The sequence below is a fragment of the Neovison vison genome, chromosome 12 (genome assembly GCF_020171115.1).
Source record: "Neovison vison isolate M4711 chromosome 12, ASM_NN_V1, whole genome shotgun sequence".
Taxonomy (NCBI): domain Eukaryota; kingdom Metazoa; phylum Chordata; class Mammalia; order Carnivora; family Mustelidae; genus Neogale; species Neogale vison.
In genome coordinates this window covers 114281896-114300173 of record NC_058102.1, presented here as the reverse complement: position 1 = coordinate 114300173, position 18278 = coordinate 114281896, and the positions used below count along the sequence as shown (strand labels likewise).

The 18278-nt window shown below is 40.5% G+C and overlaps 1 protein-coding gene across 1 annotated transcript in view; it reads left to right on the top strand.

The window, feature by feature from the left end:
• Positions 1-18278, top strand: part of CCNY (cyclin Y) — a 223319-nt gene that overhangs the window by 155342 nt on the left and 49699 nt on the right. Inside the window, exon 3 of the mRNA XM_044228613.1 lies at positions 7712-7746. Within this exon, the coding sequence (XP_044084548.1) occupies positions 7712-7746 (35 nt within the window). The remainder of the gene's footprint in view (positions 1-7711; positions 7747-18278) is intronic.

Sequence of the window (18278 nt, the reverse complement as noted above, 5' to 3'; positions counted from 1 at the left end):
TTGGAAGCATTGCCTTGCCCCAATGTCTGATCTCTTGAGCCTTCTAGTCTGGATGAAGCTGCTTGCACAGTATAGACTCTACTGAAATCAAATGAGACCCAGGATATCAGTTTTTCCTCAATGTGTCTTGCATTCTGTTGTCTCTCTTGACCTATGCTTTCCCAGTTTCAGTTGTCAGAAAACTGCTCAGTGAGCAGAAACCCAGAGACAAGGCTTGGGGTAGTCATTCATCCCACCCCACCCCCACCCCCCCGCTCGGAGTGGGGGGGCGGGTGAGGGCAGGGCTTTCTGTCCTCTCCACCACAGCTGTGTTCTGCTGTTCGCTAGCACCCTCTGGTTTGGTAGTTGGAATGATAAACTCTTACTTTTCTACAGCTTCTTTCAAGTCCCCTTTTTAAACTGTGAGGACTTTCAGTCTCCCTTCTACTTTTCATAGTGTCTCATGTCTATAGCTTACCTTACACGGTTGATGTCTGTGGTCAGCTCCTCTGCGACATCAGGGAGGCAACTGAATTTCATTGAGAAGTCTGAGTCAGTCACCATGTAAGAACAACTAATGCCTTGGAAAGATTTCCTGAAGATAGTCATGTATTTTTTTTTTAATCTTATTTATTTGACAGAGAGATCACAAGCAGGCAGAGAGGCAGGCAGAGAGAGAAGGGGAAGCAGGCTCCCCGCTGACCAGAGACCCTGATTCAGGGCTTGATCCCAGGACCCTGCCGAAGGCAGAGGCTTTAAAGCACACCCTTCTGGAATCAACCTGATGGAGCTTTGAGCCTGCATCCCTCACAGTCTATATGTTTCCACCTGATTTGCATGGTGTTCCTTAACCACAGTAGACTAGAGTTAGTGCCTCCTCATGATGTTGTCAGGAAGACCTGCTTTGTAATCTGTCAGAGCTCTGGGTGCAGAATCTAAGACAACAGAGGCTCTCAGTAAGTGCAGTCCTTATTCTGGGGTGGAAGTACTCATTTGCTTTCTTGGATTGAGGCTCTTGCCTGACCACGGTCTCTTAGGTATGGGTCCTTCTTCATGCCGACTGCAGCACTTCACACTGAACCCTGGGTCTGACGACTACCAGTGGAAGAGGAAAGGATGGTCTCTGGGCTCTGCTGTGCCCAGACCCATCGTCTTCTGTCCATGTTTCTTGAGAGAGAAACCCTCTCATTTAAGAGTTGCTTCCAGGGGCGCCTGGGTGGCTCAGTGGGTTAAAGCCTGTGCCTTTGTCTGAGGTCATGATCCAGGGGTTCTGGGATCGAGCCCCGCATCGGGCTCTCTCTTCGGCGGGGAGCCTGCTTCCTCCTCTCTCTCTCTCTCTGCCTGCCTCTCTGCCTACTTGTGATCTCTGTCTGTCAAATAAATAAATAAAATCTTAAAAAAAAAAAAAAAGAAGAGTTGCTTCCACACACCTTGGAAGCAAACCAGAAATAGGTCAGATCTGAAATGGTAGCAACCAGCATTTGATAGCAGTCCTTTATAAAAGAATAGAGAGCATTTTGAATGTCACCTTAAAAAGAATCAAATGATAACTTTGCCACCATGTGCCAAAATGGATTTCTGATGGGTTGGCTAGTCGTAGGTTAACTGTGGTGAATATAATTATAAATATCTAGAAACAATCAATATATGTGAATATTAATCTCAGAATGGGGAAGGGGGCATGTATGCTTATAGGACCAATAGGAAAAATTGCCCAGAAATGAAAACTTATGTCAAAATGCATCCTAAAAATTAATCTATCAAGTGGGAATAATACTGTAATACATATGACAAAGGATTAATACCCTTGTGTGTTAAAGAATCGTTGTACAACCAATGACACTGCTAACATAACAACAGAAGAGTGGGTAGCATTTCTCTTTATGCTTGTATATGGGCATATGTATATTTGCATGTTTATATCTTAATATATTAAAATGCAAAAGGGCATATAACACATTTGTATACATATGTGTAGGGAAAAGACTCCTTTTGAAAGGATATACACTAAAATACTCAGTTATCTCTGGGTTGTTGAATTATATAATTTTTCTTTATGTTTCTGTGTATTTTCCTAATGTAAATTTTATTTGTATCTTTTTCCTTATACTGCTCAGTATTTTCCAGTGTTTTTTATAGTAAGCATGCATTTCTCTTATAATCAGCGAAGTTCTCGAAGAATCCACTTTATTGAGGTTTCTGTGCTTCTGAGTAAATACTTTGACTCTTGGTGTTCTCCAAGGTGAACAGAAAACATCTAAAGTTAGTTGGCAATTTATTAGATGGACACTTGATCTTTGAATGGTTTTCTCCATATGCCTGTACCTACTTCTGCCACCTGTTCTCTTCTCTGGAATCTGCTGCTCTCCATGACTGATCTCCCCTAGACGTCTTTGCAACTTTTCTTATCTTTTCATTTTTGTTTCATCTGCTTTGCTTAGTTAGATTTCACTTTGAATGTTCAGAATATCCCCTTCCTCTGTGCCCAGATTTAGAAATAAATGCAGGTCCAAGATAATTCAGTGTGGGCTGGAGTTCTTGGGAGAAGCTGCCCTCCTACAATGCAGGAGAGGTGTCTTGTGGGGTAGTGACCTCATCAGGATACCTCGTACGGGGCCCCTTAGGTGTGGGGTGAATGTGTTCCTACACTGTACAAACCTGTATCCCGGTCACTGGTGGTCATGACTTACAGCCCTGTGAAGCTGCGAGCTTAGACAGGCTGGGACCTTAGAATATTTCTGCATTTGCCTCCGAGCTGTGTTCCCTAATGGGACTCAATGGTTGTGTTTTGAATTAACTGAATAATTGAATTCACTGAATTATTGAAAACTGTGGAAATTGTGTGGTAATCTCAAACATAAGAAAAATTAATATAATCCTTTGATTGTCTAAAGCTGTATGGTGTTCACACACCAGAAAAAAGAAAGGGAAAGAACATGTCTTCTTTTGAACCAGACTTCAGTGGTCCCTGTTGACTCTGCTATCCCAACAATCACCTTTACACCTCAAAACCAAGTCTAGAATTCTTTATGTTGTTGTCAAGGCCTCCCACTTGAATGGCCTGCGAGTCCTTCATATCCAGAGTAATTAATAAGCTAAGTAGGTTTTCTTTGTGGAGCAGCTTAGCTCTGTTCATACTGGATCCTAATTATCTGTTGTCAGATGGAATTCTTCTCATGCAGATTCGAGGCAGCGGCCACACTGCCCTTGGAGGGAGGCTAGAGCAGAGGATGGAGTCTGGGAAACCTGGCAAGCCATCTCCAGTCTTCCCCATTCTGGTCACTCCTTGCCTGGGACTACATGGGCTACTTCCTCATTTTAACATTTTTTAAAAAAAAGATTTTATTTATTTATTTGACAGACAGAGATCAAAAGTATGCAGAGAGGCAGGCAGAGAGAGGAGGAAGCAGGCTCCCTGCTGATGCAGGGCTGGATCCCAGGACCCTGGCATCATGACCTGAGCTGAACCACCCAGGCACCCCTGCTTCCTCATTTTCAAAGGAAGGATGTTGGATTGCCTGTTTTAGGACTTATTTAGTCCTCTCATTTTGTGTCAAATAGTGGCTGATGCCAGTCATTGGAAGGTCTATTTTAGAGATGGAACAGGGGAAACCAAGATAATTTTTTAAATGCCTGTCTGTAAAAGAGGTTAGCTGTAATTGCATTTAGATTGTTAACAAATCCTCAGTAATTAGGCAGGTTGCTTGATTTTGTTGTTTTTTTTAGAAAGTTGTATTTTTTAAAAGTAAAGAAATTTTGCTTCTATGACATTGTGATAAGGGGATGTCATGTGGAAACCTAAGTGAAATTTTGGTTTCCTCAGATGGCGAACACTGCCATTTTCTCATTTTATCTGGAGAAGACTTAATATTAACAGTAGTGTTTTTTTGTTCATTTTAGATGGCTTATTTTTAAAGCCTTAAATACATTCTCTGTTTCAGTCATTATGGAGTTATTTCAATAGCTAATTAAAAATTCTTTTACCAAACCATCATGAATGGGATCCTAAGGAGAGAGAGCTGTTATTCCTTTTCCAGGAGAGTGAGATGTATGATCCACATCAGTTTATTGTCTGTTTTCCCAACAAAGCAAAACCTATTAGTCACTCAATTCTATAGAAGCTCTGAAAACTCCAGAGAAATTTGATTGATATAATATTAGAATGCAAAATATCCAGGTTTAAAAATGATTAAAGCTAATATCAGAAATGAATTGGTATATTGCTTATTCTATTACATATAACAAAACGGTTAAAAGCCATTTGAATTTCAGAGCTGACTAATGGCCTCAGTAGTTTCAAATTTATTTTAAAGACAGATTTAGATTTAAGCAATATAATTCATCTTTTTTGGTATTAGTGTAAGAGATTCCACCTACTTTTTTTCTCCTCTGGAAGTGTCTTAGTCTTGGTTCCTACTAGCTTAGGGGAAGAGGAATAATTAGTTGTAAGGGCACCAGGGTATCTGAGAAACCTTATTAAGTTATTGGAAGTAAGGACTAAAAGCCATTAGGAATAAGGAAGCACCTGCCTTCTCCTCCTCCATTATTCTCTGCATGGCTGCTTCATTGGAGATCCTCAAGATAGCTTCCCTCCCCTGCCCTGGGGTGATGACTAAGCAGGAGGAGCGATAGCCCTCAAAATATAGTCGTATTGATGGCTGTGGCTTATTACAAAGAATACATACACAGCAAAATCAGTACGAGGAAAAGGTGCATGGGTGAAGTCCAGAGGAAACCAGGCACAGGCTTCCAAGAGTCTTCTCCAGCTAGAATCATGCAGGATGCACTAAGTTTCCCCAGCAACAGTCTGTGATATGCACCAGCCAGGGAAGCTCCTTAGAGACCCAGAGCCCAGGATTTTCACTGAGGATTGGTTAAGTAGGCAGCCTCTGCCAATGTGTGCCAAAATTAGATTCCCAGGAGGGAAGCAGGTGTTTAGCATAAATTTGTATTGTTTGCACAATGTAAGTACAGTGAGCCACTTTTATTGGTTAGGGAATGGTAGGAACCCTCCCCAAATCTATATTCCCAGACATCAGTTTAGGGCCTCCCTTGCAAACAGGCCATTTCAGGGATGGCAGTCAGACCTGTGTTAACTGTTTTCTGCAGAGAAGGAGATGCACTTCATCCCACCCACCCCATATCTTCAGATGAGGTGCTAGCAATGAGGAACTAGCATCTCCAGATTCCTAAGAGAGAGAATTCACCTGGTTAGGAATGGGTATCTACTTGGATCCAGGCAGTTATGGTCAGGGTCATCTGTATAAGCATGGATGTTGGGAATTGTTTTTGTTTGTGTCAGGACTGGCAGTTGGTTTGGGGATTCAGGAGACACTCCACAAGGAAGTCAGTTATAGGGATGCGTGTGTGGAAAAGCCTTTCAGATACTATGTTAGACAAAGGCCTGCTTAGGAGTGTCATTACACAATAATAAAGAATACAAAATAATCCCATGAACCCAGATTTCAGATTAGAATCAGCAGACTCAGTTGATCTAAGTGAAATAGGATAAGGTAGAGGTATTCACTGTATAAAAACAGTGAGTGCCCAAGATATTCTGAAATAGATTTGGATACCTTATCCTTAGGTATTTTATAATGTCTTAGGGAATTTTGTTTTTTACTCTTTAATTGGAACCAGTGGGCTTCATGGAAATGGCCTGATTTTTTCCTGAGACTTAGTTTTGTAGGAGAGGTACAAGAATAGTATACTTGTTTAGGGTGGTTTGTTTTTATTTTTTTGTTATAAACTTTCTTATTAAAACTTTCAGTCCATACTATTGAAGACTCTGATTTTCAATCCTCTCCTTCTATTTTTGAATAATGTTTAATTTTTTGGTAGTACCCATATATAAGAACTTTTGCTATTCTTTGAGGCATGGATATATTTTATCTGTTGGAGGTTGGGTGATATGGAGCCGTAAGGTGACCTTGGAGGGAGTTCCCATAATTGGGAGACACAAAGCCTCTACACAAACCTATTTCTGGGATGTTCTAGAATTTGCTAGAAATCCTGTGAGGTCTGCTGCCTGTGTAGAAAGTATTTCCAGATCCCTTCAGGCAATGGGAAACCAGCATGGAAATGTCATCGTACCCCCATGTGGTCAAGCAACCTTGAATAGATGCATGATAATTCAGTATTGAATTAATTTAAGGAAAAGATGCACATGTGCACACACACATGCACAGAATATGTGCACACAAACTACGTATGCCAGGAAGTTCAAACCCACTGCTTCTGCCAGACCCTCATTTTTCTTTGTTGTGGTTCACATGTGGATGATGCTTATTTGGAATTACGTCAAAAGAAATCTTGCAGCCTCCACAGTGTGAACAGCAGACACAGTCTGCTGCTGTTTTATGTGCCTTGGTCTGGGTGCTGGGTGCTGGTCTGGCCTCCAGCGTGGCTAAGCAGCCCCCCAGTCTGTGTGCAGTGCATGTGACTTGCAGCTGAATCCATCTGATGACCAGGTCGAGGCACCGTCTCTCAGCAGTATCCTCAGGCTGGTTTTTGCTTTGTACCTCAACCATCTCTGAGATAGCAAGAGGGGCAGCTTTCATTCCAGAGATGATACGACTTCTAAGGAAAAGCAAAATGTTTCCTTGTGAATTGAAGAACAGAACATAAACTTAGGAAAACGTTTCCCTAGCCCCTCAGTCAGATCAGCTGGAGGGCTTTTGAAAACTACTGAATCTGCCTTGGGCCATGGACCGCCGAGAAAAGAAGTCCTCCTCAGATGAGCTCGATTTTTATGCCGTTGTATGTTTAGGATACCCTGAGGTAGCATTAGTGATTCCCGGGACCGAGGATGTCATCTCCTTGAAGGAAACCTATTCTTCATATCTTCTACAGTGACCTACTCAATAAATGTGTCAGCTGACTAGTATGTACCCTCATAAATGAGTGTTCAGGAAAAAAGAGGCAAAACTCAATGATATTAGGGTATTTCAATAATGCTCTGGCTTCCCTGTCACTCTCCTACGTCTTTGGGGCTAAGGACACCTGTTTTGGGAAACACGAACGTCTGGTGTGGGAGAGGTTGAGCCGTGATGCAGACAGTAATAGGAGAAATCGTAGACAGGACAGTATTTTTTATTATGAGTCCTACCAGCCTTCATGAGCGGGAGAAGGTACAGCAGATGCCCCCCTGGAAGGGCTCCTGGACAGCAGAAGCCTGGTTTTATTCATTAGCACCCAGCCTGGAGCATAATCGGTTTCTGCAGTGAATAACACTTCTGATGTACATTACCTGTCTTGTGTCTTCATGTGGTTGCAGGTGTTATTGTTATTTTTTTATATTTCAATGTCAATAAATTAACAATATATTGTTGTATTTTTATATTTCACCCATCCCTTTGTGGGGCAGGTGGGGTTAGAAATAAATAGTCTTATTATTGGTTAATCATTCTAAATTAATGGATGCATACAAGTTCTATGAAATCACTATGTAATGTACTTTTTAGTTATTGGAAAGCTGTTAATGCTCCGTTAATCGTGGGGGCATTTGTTTTGTTAGGGTGCCGTACTTAACTGGGTGTGTATTTTGCTCTGTTAGCCAAGTTTGTATCCTTACTTGTGCAGCTCCTGTAGTCTTAAATATGGTAATGGAGCATCTGGGGGCATTGGTTGGTGAAAGGATGGGGCTGTGACGCCAGAGGCCCCGTCCTCAGCAACCTGCAGGGGGTTGGCATGCAGGCATGTAACACTTCTGTTGCATCTTTTGTTTTCACAGTGAGAGAAAAACGCAAGAGTCTCTTCATTAACCATGTAAGTGAAGCTGTCTCCTTGTGTTCTCCATAATGATGATACTGTGTAATCACCATGTCTGGAATAGGTACAGTTGGTTCACGTATTTTGTCAAGACGTGGAAGAATGTGAAGAATGCCGTGATGTACTTACGCTGTTTGGTTTGTGACTGGACAAGCGTGGCTTGGTATTTCCACTGTCCGAAGTGTTTTTCCCAGAAAACCCACACTGCTCCTGTTCTTGGGAAGGCGTGTGTGAACAGCACACACTGCAGGTCCAAATGAAAGCCACTTTTAAATTTCTCATTCTTTCCTTCTCCTTCCCCACCCCCAAATTACTATTTTTCTCCTTGTTGCTCACTTCTATTTGAATAAACCCATACTTGTTTCTGTGAGGCTATCTGCCTCCACACACTCTTGTTTCTCTTTAATTGTTATTTATTAGGTCCAGTAAAGTCTCTTTGTTCTTTGGGTGCTCATGAAAAGAATAAACTTGATAACACTTTAGTTTTAAAAGAATTTGAAAAATTCAGCTCTAGGCTTTTGGCCAGTTCTAAGCAGTGTCTCTATTCCCTGCTGGCTGGGCATAAAGTGTCTCTTGGAGATACTTTGCTATTCTTCCTTGAGCAACAGGGACAGCTGGCTGGCTCCATCTCTGCTCTGTCAGCCCTCCCACCAGCACCTCCCCACCCCGTGGCTCCCCAGCTGGCACGCCTCAGGAGTGTGTAGACCTGCCACTTTGCTCTCCCTCTCAATATATGCCTCTTCATTTAGGAAAGAAAACGGTCTCCGTGAGGTATGGAAGGATGAAGTGGGTGAATTGCCAAAATAAGTATGCTATAAATTCTCATATTGAAAAGAAGAATGATGTATTTGACCTTACAGGGGTTTTTCTGAGAATTTCTAGACTGTTTGCCTTAAGTATTTGTGGATTTTGAAATATTTGGCACTGAAGCTGTGTTGAAGAGACCTAAAGCTATAATATTGCCTTCCCTGCCCTTTGGAAATCTGGACAAAATGCAATTGAAAAGAAATTCAGAAGCCGGACCCACACTTTCAAAGGGGCTCCATGTTTGGCCCTTAGGAGATTGGTAGTATCTTCTTAGGCAGAGTCAGTATATACATGCCTGTACGGTGTGTGAAGGGCCAGAGAGAGGGGTCTTTAGTTTTTATTGTATTCTTAAACCATTTGTGACCTCTTCCCTGGCCATCTCAAATTTTGAAGCATCACTGTATAAAGCATCTGTAAAATTAAAATTTATGTCACAAGGAAAACATACACCTTATTTTAAAAGGCACTATATACCTAGACACAAAAATTTGAGTGATTTGAGCTAATTTTATAAATCCTTACTTTTCATTTCTTTGCGGGATACTCTCGCGTGCTTTCTGACCCATTATAACATCTGATGAGGAACTTGCAAGGAAGAGAGAAGAGCTGAAACTGCAGACAGCTTACCTTTCCTGGTCCTTGCAGCTCTAGTAAAGGCATTTGAAGAAAGAGGAGGTTAGGAGTTCGTCCGTGCCAGCTGTTGTGATTGTGCTTAATGAGATAGAGATGTACTCTCCTCGTGCTAACGTGCAGAAGTGCTTGTATAATTTCTCCCACCTAACCTCGCACTTTGTGTTGTGTACAGTCCTGGCACACACTGAGTACATCTCTTGGACTGAGAATATGGATTAGACAGTTGTTGAAATCTGCTCTTTGTGCTTGTTTCTACATAGAGAACATCTCCAATGCTGTCTTCCATAACAGATGACTGTGTAACAGCATGACCCTCCAGTTCGTGAACAGACCTCGTTGCCAAATAGCATATTGGTTCTGGCTGTGCTGGGAAGAGCCATTGGAATGTGCCATTCCAACCAACTGGAATATAATTTGAGTGAAATTACTGCAGATTCAATTAGGCTAATAAACCAACTGTGCTTTTCAGGTTTTGAGGCACTGGGGAGTTACAAGTTAGAGCACTAGACAGATCAGGAGCAGCAACTGAGTACTTTACCATGTTTCCTGCCAGGGTCTGTTCTAATTGATTGAACCTACTTAGTAACCACTCTGGGCAGGCACAATTTATAATTTCCATTTTATGGTTGAGGAAAGTGAGGCACAAAGAAGTTAGCCAAATAAATAGTGGACCCAGGATTGGGAACCAGGTGGTCTGGCACCAGAACTCCCTCTTAGCTCTCATCCTGTATGTTTCTCAGAGGATGATGCCAGTTGCCATTTAGCTGGAGGTTGTTAAGCTTAGTTATCTAAAGTTAGAGATGACATTTATAATTAAATTTTTATAGGCTCTTTTGTAGGACTCATTTTTGAATGGGGGCCCTATTCAGAATTTTTATAGGCTTTTTTGTAGGGCTCATTTCTGAATAGGCACCCTATTCAGGGGCCCTTAGTAAAGGTTGTTGAACTGTGGAATGATGGTTATTCTTTGCCCTTGCTTATAAAATCTTTTTATTTTTTATTTGTTTTACTGTGAGGGATGCTGTTTCTTTAATTTCTCTTTCACGTTTCTGAAGAACCTACTTAGTGCATGTTGCTAGGATAATCTACGAAGAGGCTACTGCTGAAAAATAAGGAAAGCAGTGGCTGTAGGTAAGCCATTTTCAGAACGGCAGGGGTGGTCAGCTCTGCTCCGGGCAATGATGACTGTGGGGAAATAGCTTCCACTAGTTGGAGGGAAATTAGGCTTTTCTGGCTTCCAGGTAGCAACACCTTAGCAAGTAACAGGAGTAGACTTTGGGAATATCATGCAGGGAAGAGATCAGTTGAGAATGGACCACCACCCAGGCCACCCAGGCTGGAAAAGAGATGGGCCTTTAACTGACTCAGAAGATCCAAGACAGACATAAAAGATTAAGTAAAAGGAGGCTGTTTCTGAAAGAATTATTATAGGCTTTAAAGCTTGAAACCATTTGAATATAAACCTCTCTACGTATTTTGATAATTAAGTCAGGGTGATTTTTAAAGATTAATATTCTACTCAGCATCTATCTGTGTTTTAGATGTAATTAGTATTAACAGTTGTAGGAAAATACAGTACGTTATGAAAGACACTTAGGTTTTTAAAAGAGGGTTGCGTTAAGAGCTTTGTTTAAAGTGTGTTCTTTATTCAACATTTGCTAAAGTTTTGGCTTTGCTTTTTCTTTAAGGTTAGCTTTTTTAATGAATCTTTTAATTAAAATGTTAAGATCTCTCTCATAATTGTGAGTGGCCTTGCAGGTGTCTGGAGTCTAGAATCACTCTTGAAACTGAGGGAAAACGTACACCTTTTACTTCGGCCTAATTTTTCTGTGACATCCTCTTGCCACTTGGTGACAGCATACCTTAAGTGAATTGATCATTCTAAGAAGTTAAAAAGAAGAGAAATTAAAAAAAAAATGTATCAGAAGTTGAATGGCTGGACTATTTTAGTCTCACGAAAAACAATTACAGTATTTGTCTTAATAATGAGATAGGTGATAGTTCCAGAAACTGTGAAAGAATAAAGTAACTATAGGGTATTACATGTCAGTTGAGCAGTAGTCACACTGTTAGCTGGACTTAGAGCCAAAAGGATTTCCTCAAGCACCTGATGATTTGGGGACCTTGAAAAACTCTGGAAGTCACAGTTCTCCTGTCTTATAGAATATAGGGCATAATTCCTGGCCTACCTGACTCAAATGTTATAATGGAAAAGAAGGTGATTTGCAAACTAACTGTAACACCATATAAATATGTCAGTGTTATTACTGTTACTGCCTCTTGGGATGTACATAAATTCTGTTTAATTTTCCAAGTTCAGTACCAAAACCGATGAAAGTCTTTCTGGTATTTTAATTTTGGATACATTGTTTTCATAATTGTAAAGATCAGGGTGGAATACATTCTCTTCCGCTTTGTTTGGGGATACTGCTGTAGAGAGTTGATGGTCTTCTTAAATAGTTAAATTCTGAATTGATTTCTGCCATCTAGCGTTGAGTGGGAAAGGAGTAGATACCTTCTCTAACAGTGTCTATTCTGTTATAGTCTCCCATCTGTTAAGCCATAAAAGTCCAAGAATGATGAATGAGTTTGATCCAGGGACTGAAATTTAAAAAATTCTAAAACTTGCTTTGCGTCTTTGGGAAATTTGCTCGTAATAGGACACAAATTTATTGAGTAAATGCTATGTTAGCATCAATACAATATGCTTGGACAGTGTGAAGAAAGCTTCACTAAGATTTTAATCTCAGTAAGATTTTAAAAGTTCAGGAAGATCAAAAGATCCACCCTATATTTTGAAATAATTTCATATTTGTAGGAAAGTTGTAGTAATACAAGCATATAGGATTTTCACAGTTCACTAAGGGAACCTTATTTAACTCTGGTTCTCACACACTCACTCTGCTTGACACAGGATATTGAAAGAGGGAGCACACTTTGTTATTTTATCTCAGTTTTTTTTTTTAAGAGTATCAAGAAATGATAATGGTGTGCACACTGATAATGTTGATACAGATGAGAAGTTGGTATAAGGTGTCAGGTCCTCGAGTGTCTTGGTTATGTCTATGAAACACTTGTTTCTTTCCTATTTCCTCCTCACCCACCCTTCCCTTTGTTCATTCAGGCATTATTTACGTGCACAAATAAAGGGTGGCTGGTAAAATGTGATGGGGTCTGCAAATACAGGATAACTAACAGGTGAAACTGCTTCTCTGGTGCCATCACAGGTCATTTTGAGAACTATATTGTCCTTGTTAAGACATGCAAGTGAAGGAGTCACTGAACCAGTGTTAGGATTTGTCCTAGAAAATTCAGGGCAATAATGTCGGTTGGGGGTTGCCCTGTTTGAAACCTTGGTCTTTTGTATATGCTGTTAAGATCTCATCTGTGAAGAAGCCAGCACAAATTCTTGACGATGACTGCCTGTTTTTCACATTGTTTAGAGACTCCTGTAGGGGTGGAAGGAGCTGTTCTTTCATGATTTCAGTCTGTGACTTCCCAGTTCCTTTGTTGTCATTTACTAAGGGTAGATGGGACATAGCTGTTCCTTACGTAAGCTGGACAGGCACCCACTTTACTACTGCCATTTTATTTTTCACGTTTTGCTCTTAACCTCAGTTTTAATTTCATCACCTCACTTAGGGGTTTCTAGAGTAGAGAAAGCAAAGAAAAAACAGAAGGCTGAGAAAGAGTATGGAGTTGGCCAGAAAAGTCCTTTAAGAAGCAGACTGTCTTGCCCTTACCCTTTAAGCAGAGGCTCCCACCCCAGCATCTCTGCGTTACAGTCTGTTCTTCTAATTTATATAAACATTGTTATATATATGTATGTTATATAAAGTTACATGTGTTACATGTATAGTCATATAAACATGGAACTTTTTACACATGTATATATTTAACTTTTTCTAGAAAAATTTCAAACTTAAAAAAGCTGTAATAATAATAGTACAACAAATTCCTATATACCCTTTACCTAGATTTACCACTTTTAAGCCAGTGTTTTTTCACTTTCTGCCCATCCTCTGATCATTAGCCTGTGTATTTTCTTCTGAATTGTTAGGGAGTACATCATTCCCTTTACATCCTTACTACTCTACGGTGTATTTCCCAAGAACAAGGCTATTCTCTGTATAACTACAGTATTGTTATCAAAATCAAGAATTTAACATTGGCAAAATTCTTTTTATTACTTATTATACTTATTACTGTCCATAATCCAACTGTGTTAAGTGGCCTTATAATGTCCTGTGTAGCATGTTTTTCTCTGGTACTGCTTTCAATCCGGGATCACGCATGCATTTAATGGGTATGCCCTCTCAGTGTCCTTTAATCTGGAGAGATCCTCAGCCTTTCTTTGTCTTCCATGACACTGACATTGTTGAAGAATACAAGGCCTGGTGTTTTTTGTTTGGTTGTTTTTTTAAAGGTTTATTTATTTATTTATTTCAGGAGGGGGTAGAAGGAGGGAAGCTTCCAGCAGACTCTCCACTCAGCATAGAGCCCAACACAGGGCTCAGTCTCACGACCTGACCCGTGAGTTCATGACCTGAGCTAATACCAGGAGTCAGATGCTTAACTGATTAGGCCACCTAGGTGCCCCAGTTTTTGTTTTTGTTTTTTAAACAAAATGCTTCTCATTTTGGATTTGAGTGAAGGATTTAGGAAAGCATTCTTCATTGAATGCTCCCTTGCGCTGCTTAGTGTTTCAAATCTGGAGACACGATATCCTTCTGGCTTCATTGGTGATGTTGATTTTGATCACCCTGCCAGGTGCTGTCCAGATTCTCTACCCAGTACTTAAGGCCTTCCCCCTGCCAACCAATAAGCAGTCTTTGGGTCATACAGATATCCTGCTGCCTATTTCCAACCCCAGATTTAGCATCTGTTGATCATTCTTGCTCAAACCAGTCTTTATATTTTGGTTGCAGAATGCTGATTTTCCAGCTCCATTGCTTCCTTCCCATGTGGCAGTCATCATTTTGCTCTCAGGGGAACCCTTTCTTCCCATCCACCCATTCTACCATCCATCCATCTTTAGTGTAGAGTTCTGGATTTCTGGTTTTTCAGTGATTTATAGCCATTCCTGTCCTTAATTATTTTGATGCTCACATTTCCCTTGATTTGTCTAGTGGCAGTCTTTTCAAACTGGCTCTGTTTTCTTGTGGCATGCTCCAGCTTTTTGTTTTGTTTTGTTTTGTTTTGTTTTGTTTTAAAACACTCTCTTGCTTTTTGGCACACTAAGATATTTGAGGCTCACCTTGTACCTCCTTGGGTCAGCCCTGAAATCAACCATTTCTCCAGGGAGCCCTGATTTTTTTTTTCCCCCCTGTGGTGACAAGACCATTAGAAACCCAGTTCTAGACGTCATATGTACTTCTTGCTGTTGGACATCAGTGCTTCTCACTGGCCCATTCAGCAAATAGCAAAGAGACGTTTAGAAATCATTTCTGCTGATATTTTAATTACCAGTTCTAGTCCATTCCACCAGGTGTTTTCTTGCTTTTGGTTTTTAACTATTTTTTCCTTCTATGAAAAATATATTTTAAAAAAACTTTATTGAGATATAATTTACATATCACAAAATTCACCCTTTTAAAGTAAACAATTTAATGGTTTTTAATATATTCATAAAGTTGTACAACCATTACCACAGTCAATTTTTAGAATGTACTCATCACTCCAAAAAGAAACCTTGTATTCATTAGCAGTCATTCTCTGTTCTTCATCTCCCCTCAGCTCCTGGCAACCACTACTCTGCTTCCTGCCTCTACAGATTTGTCTCTTCTGGAAATTTCATATAAATCTCATCACACATTATGTAGCCTTTTGTGACAGACTTCTTTCTTTAGCATGTTTTCAGGGTGCATCCATATTGACTTAGTTTATGTTAGAAATCTGTTCCTTTTTATGGCAAATACTGTTCCATCATGTGGCTAGGCCATATTTCATCTATCTGTTCATCCGTTGATGGACATTTGAGTGGTTTCCACCTTTCTGCTATTAGGAATAATGCTGCTGTGGACATTCTTGTATAAGTTTTTGTGTGGACATGTATTTTCATTTCTCTTGGGCATATACCTCAGAGTAGAATTGCTGGGATATATGACCATTCTATATTTAACATTTTGAGGAATTGCCGAACTGTTTTTCAGAGTAGTTGGTCTTTGGCTTTTCATATTGTGGCTGCAGTCCTATGACTTCAGTTTTAAACTCTGATCAACAATTTTCTTGCTTTTGGTTTTCAACTATTTTTTCCTTCTATGAAAAATATATTGCAACTCTTACTTTTTTCTTCAAGTCGCAACTCTTTTTTTCTTTACTTCCTTCTTTTATTTTTTAAACTTTTCCCAAGAGAAGAAATCACCTTCTGGAGCCAGAAACATTTTTACCAATATGACTATAACTGCATTCATTAGGGATTTTGAACAGATGATGCTTCAGAACAGGTTGGTGTAGCAAGAACACTTTATTAGGAGTTAGGTGGCTTGAAGTCTAATTGTTCTGACACAGTGCCACTTCGTGATGCCTGGTTCCTGTATGACTTGGTACAGTGCTTTGATTCTGTCACCCAAAAAGAGGAGTGCTATTGCTTACCTCCCAGAATTGTCTCGCAGGATAGTTATGAATGGCAGTGGAGATCGGATATGTGTGGGCCCTTAAACATTTGCATTGTGCATACTTGAGCTTCTGCAACAGTTTCCTAATTATGTAGAAGAGTGAACTCAAATGAAGTGGGAAAGAAGCCTGAATTTCTTATATACTCAGACAAGTCTAACCTTTTTTAAAGATTTGTATTTATTTGACATAGAGAACAAGTGAGAAAAGGAACACAGCAGGGCGAGCAGGAGAAGGAGAAGCAGGCTTCCCCCTGAGCAGGGAGCCCAACACGGGGCTAGATCCCAGGACCCTGGGATCATGATCTGTGCCGAAGGCAGATACTTAACAACTGAGCCACTCACGTGCCCCAAGTCTAACCCATTTTTGAGTCTTTCTGTAAATAAAAAATGTTAAGACCTACATTGGATAAACATCCACCCTACTTTACGCCTAGCATTTTGGGATATGCTCATTTCCCACCCCCCACCCTACCCCAGAAAATGTAGTGTGGACTGTATATACCATTGCATTTAAGAAATGAAGTAATAGAAAAATGTTATTTCAGAAATGAACCCCTTGTTTCTTTTGTAGCTGCAGAAGGAACTCAGGTGGCAAAAAATACACACTATGCCAGTTGCTGTGCAAAAGCCTCCTGAGGGACTGCGAGGCCTGGGGCAGCACCACATGCCCTCAGTGCTATCAGGGAAATCTCTCCACCTCAGGTAGTGTCAGGCCTAAAAGATTATATTTCTGGATTTTGCTCGCAGCCAGAAATTTAATGACAAAAGGTACTTCTCATTGTAGAGTTGGTACACTGAGCCATAATAAAACCAAGCTTTGACCTGGATTGAAGTACAATGTGAATATAATTATTTTGTAGTGACAGCATGCATGACCCACAGTAGAGCAAGATTTGACCCCAGTGCTGGCATTTGCCGAGTTTTTGTTCTTGAAATCCAATGTTGGTTTATTTTCTGCCTTCATAAATTAATGATTTTGTCTGCTTCTGTTCTTAATTCCATGGATGTTTGCTTTTCCTTTTCGTCTTTGAGAACTTGTAGTCTTTCCCTGCTATAAAAAACTGATCCTGCTAAAAGCTGTTCAGTCTCCCTTTTTCTTTCCATGAATATTAGTTTGTTAATACCTTGAGATCAAAGATGAGGGGTCTTCCTTTTGTTTGTTCTGTTCTTTTGTCATTGTGTTTCTGAGGCCTCTGGTGGTATTGGAAGGATGCTAGTAGAGTTCTCCTTTCTCGTGGCCCTCCTCTCAGTGTAAGTGCTTCTGCCCACTTGGATAAGTGGGTTTGTATGGACTTGGGTGTTGCAAGAATGTCCTTGTGTCCACTCCCTATTGGCTGTGTGACTTGGACAAAAATACTTTCTTAATCTAATGAGGAAACTACCACACCCTGCCTTCATGGTCTTGGGACTGTCTACACATCATGAGTGTTCAGGTGGTGGTAGTGCCCTTTTCCCACCTGTTCTGTGTTCTTCCCACATGTATTTTGCACCCATCAGACCTTTAGTTAATTGTAGTAAAGGAATACTAGAGCAAATTTCATTTCTTTGTGCTCTGGGAAACTAGCCTTCTCAATGAAGGTCATGGTTTTAAAAAAACAAGGGAATGTTCATTTTTGGAGATTTGATTTGGTTTCCAAACTTTTACAATTTTTTTCCTCTAATGGTATTACCTTATATTTTCTAATGCTTTATTTTTATTAGATCCTAACAAACCTTAAGAAATAGTAGGTTAGGGCGCCTGGGTGGCTCAGTGGGTTAAGCCTCTGCCTTCGGCTCAGGTCATGATCTCAGGGTCCTGGGATCGAGCCCCACATCGGGCTCTCTGTTTGGCAGGAGCCTGCTTCCTCCTCTCTCTCTGCCTGCTTCTCTGCCTACTTGTGATCTCTCTCTGTCAAATAAATGAATAAAATCTTAAAAAAAAAAAAAAGAAATAGTAGGTTAATTTTGTCCAACCATTGAAAATGGGAAGTTAAAACACAGAGACCAAGTGTTATTAAGTGACTTAATAATACTCATTGAGCATGTCCATGTGCTCAGCACCCACGTATTCCCCTGGGATAGTCCTCACAGCACCACGATGAGGGGTGGGTCAGCTTTGCTTATTTTACAGATGAAGGCATTGAAGCTAGGGGAAGTAAAGCATATGGTGACCTTAAAATTTATTGCCCAAACTAGGACTCTTAAATGTGAAAAGGGATGCTGTTATTGGTTACTCAAGACAACAGGGGCAAACTCGGACTGTCCCCAGGAAGCCGGGACGTGTCATCATCCTACTTAACTACCTTGCCCAAGTTTACATAACTAATCAGTGACAGAGCTACATCCTGAACTCAAGGCTTTCAGACTCCAGCCATACTGTCTCGCTTCACCTGTACTGGAGTATCTCGTACACATTAGTTCCCAGCAGGACCACAAGAGAGCTAGGACTTTGGCCCCTTTGTTTTGCCAGTCACTGTCTCACAGCAGTTTGTC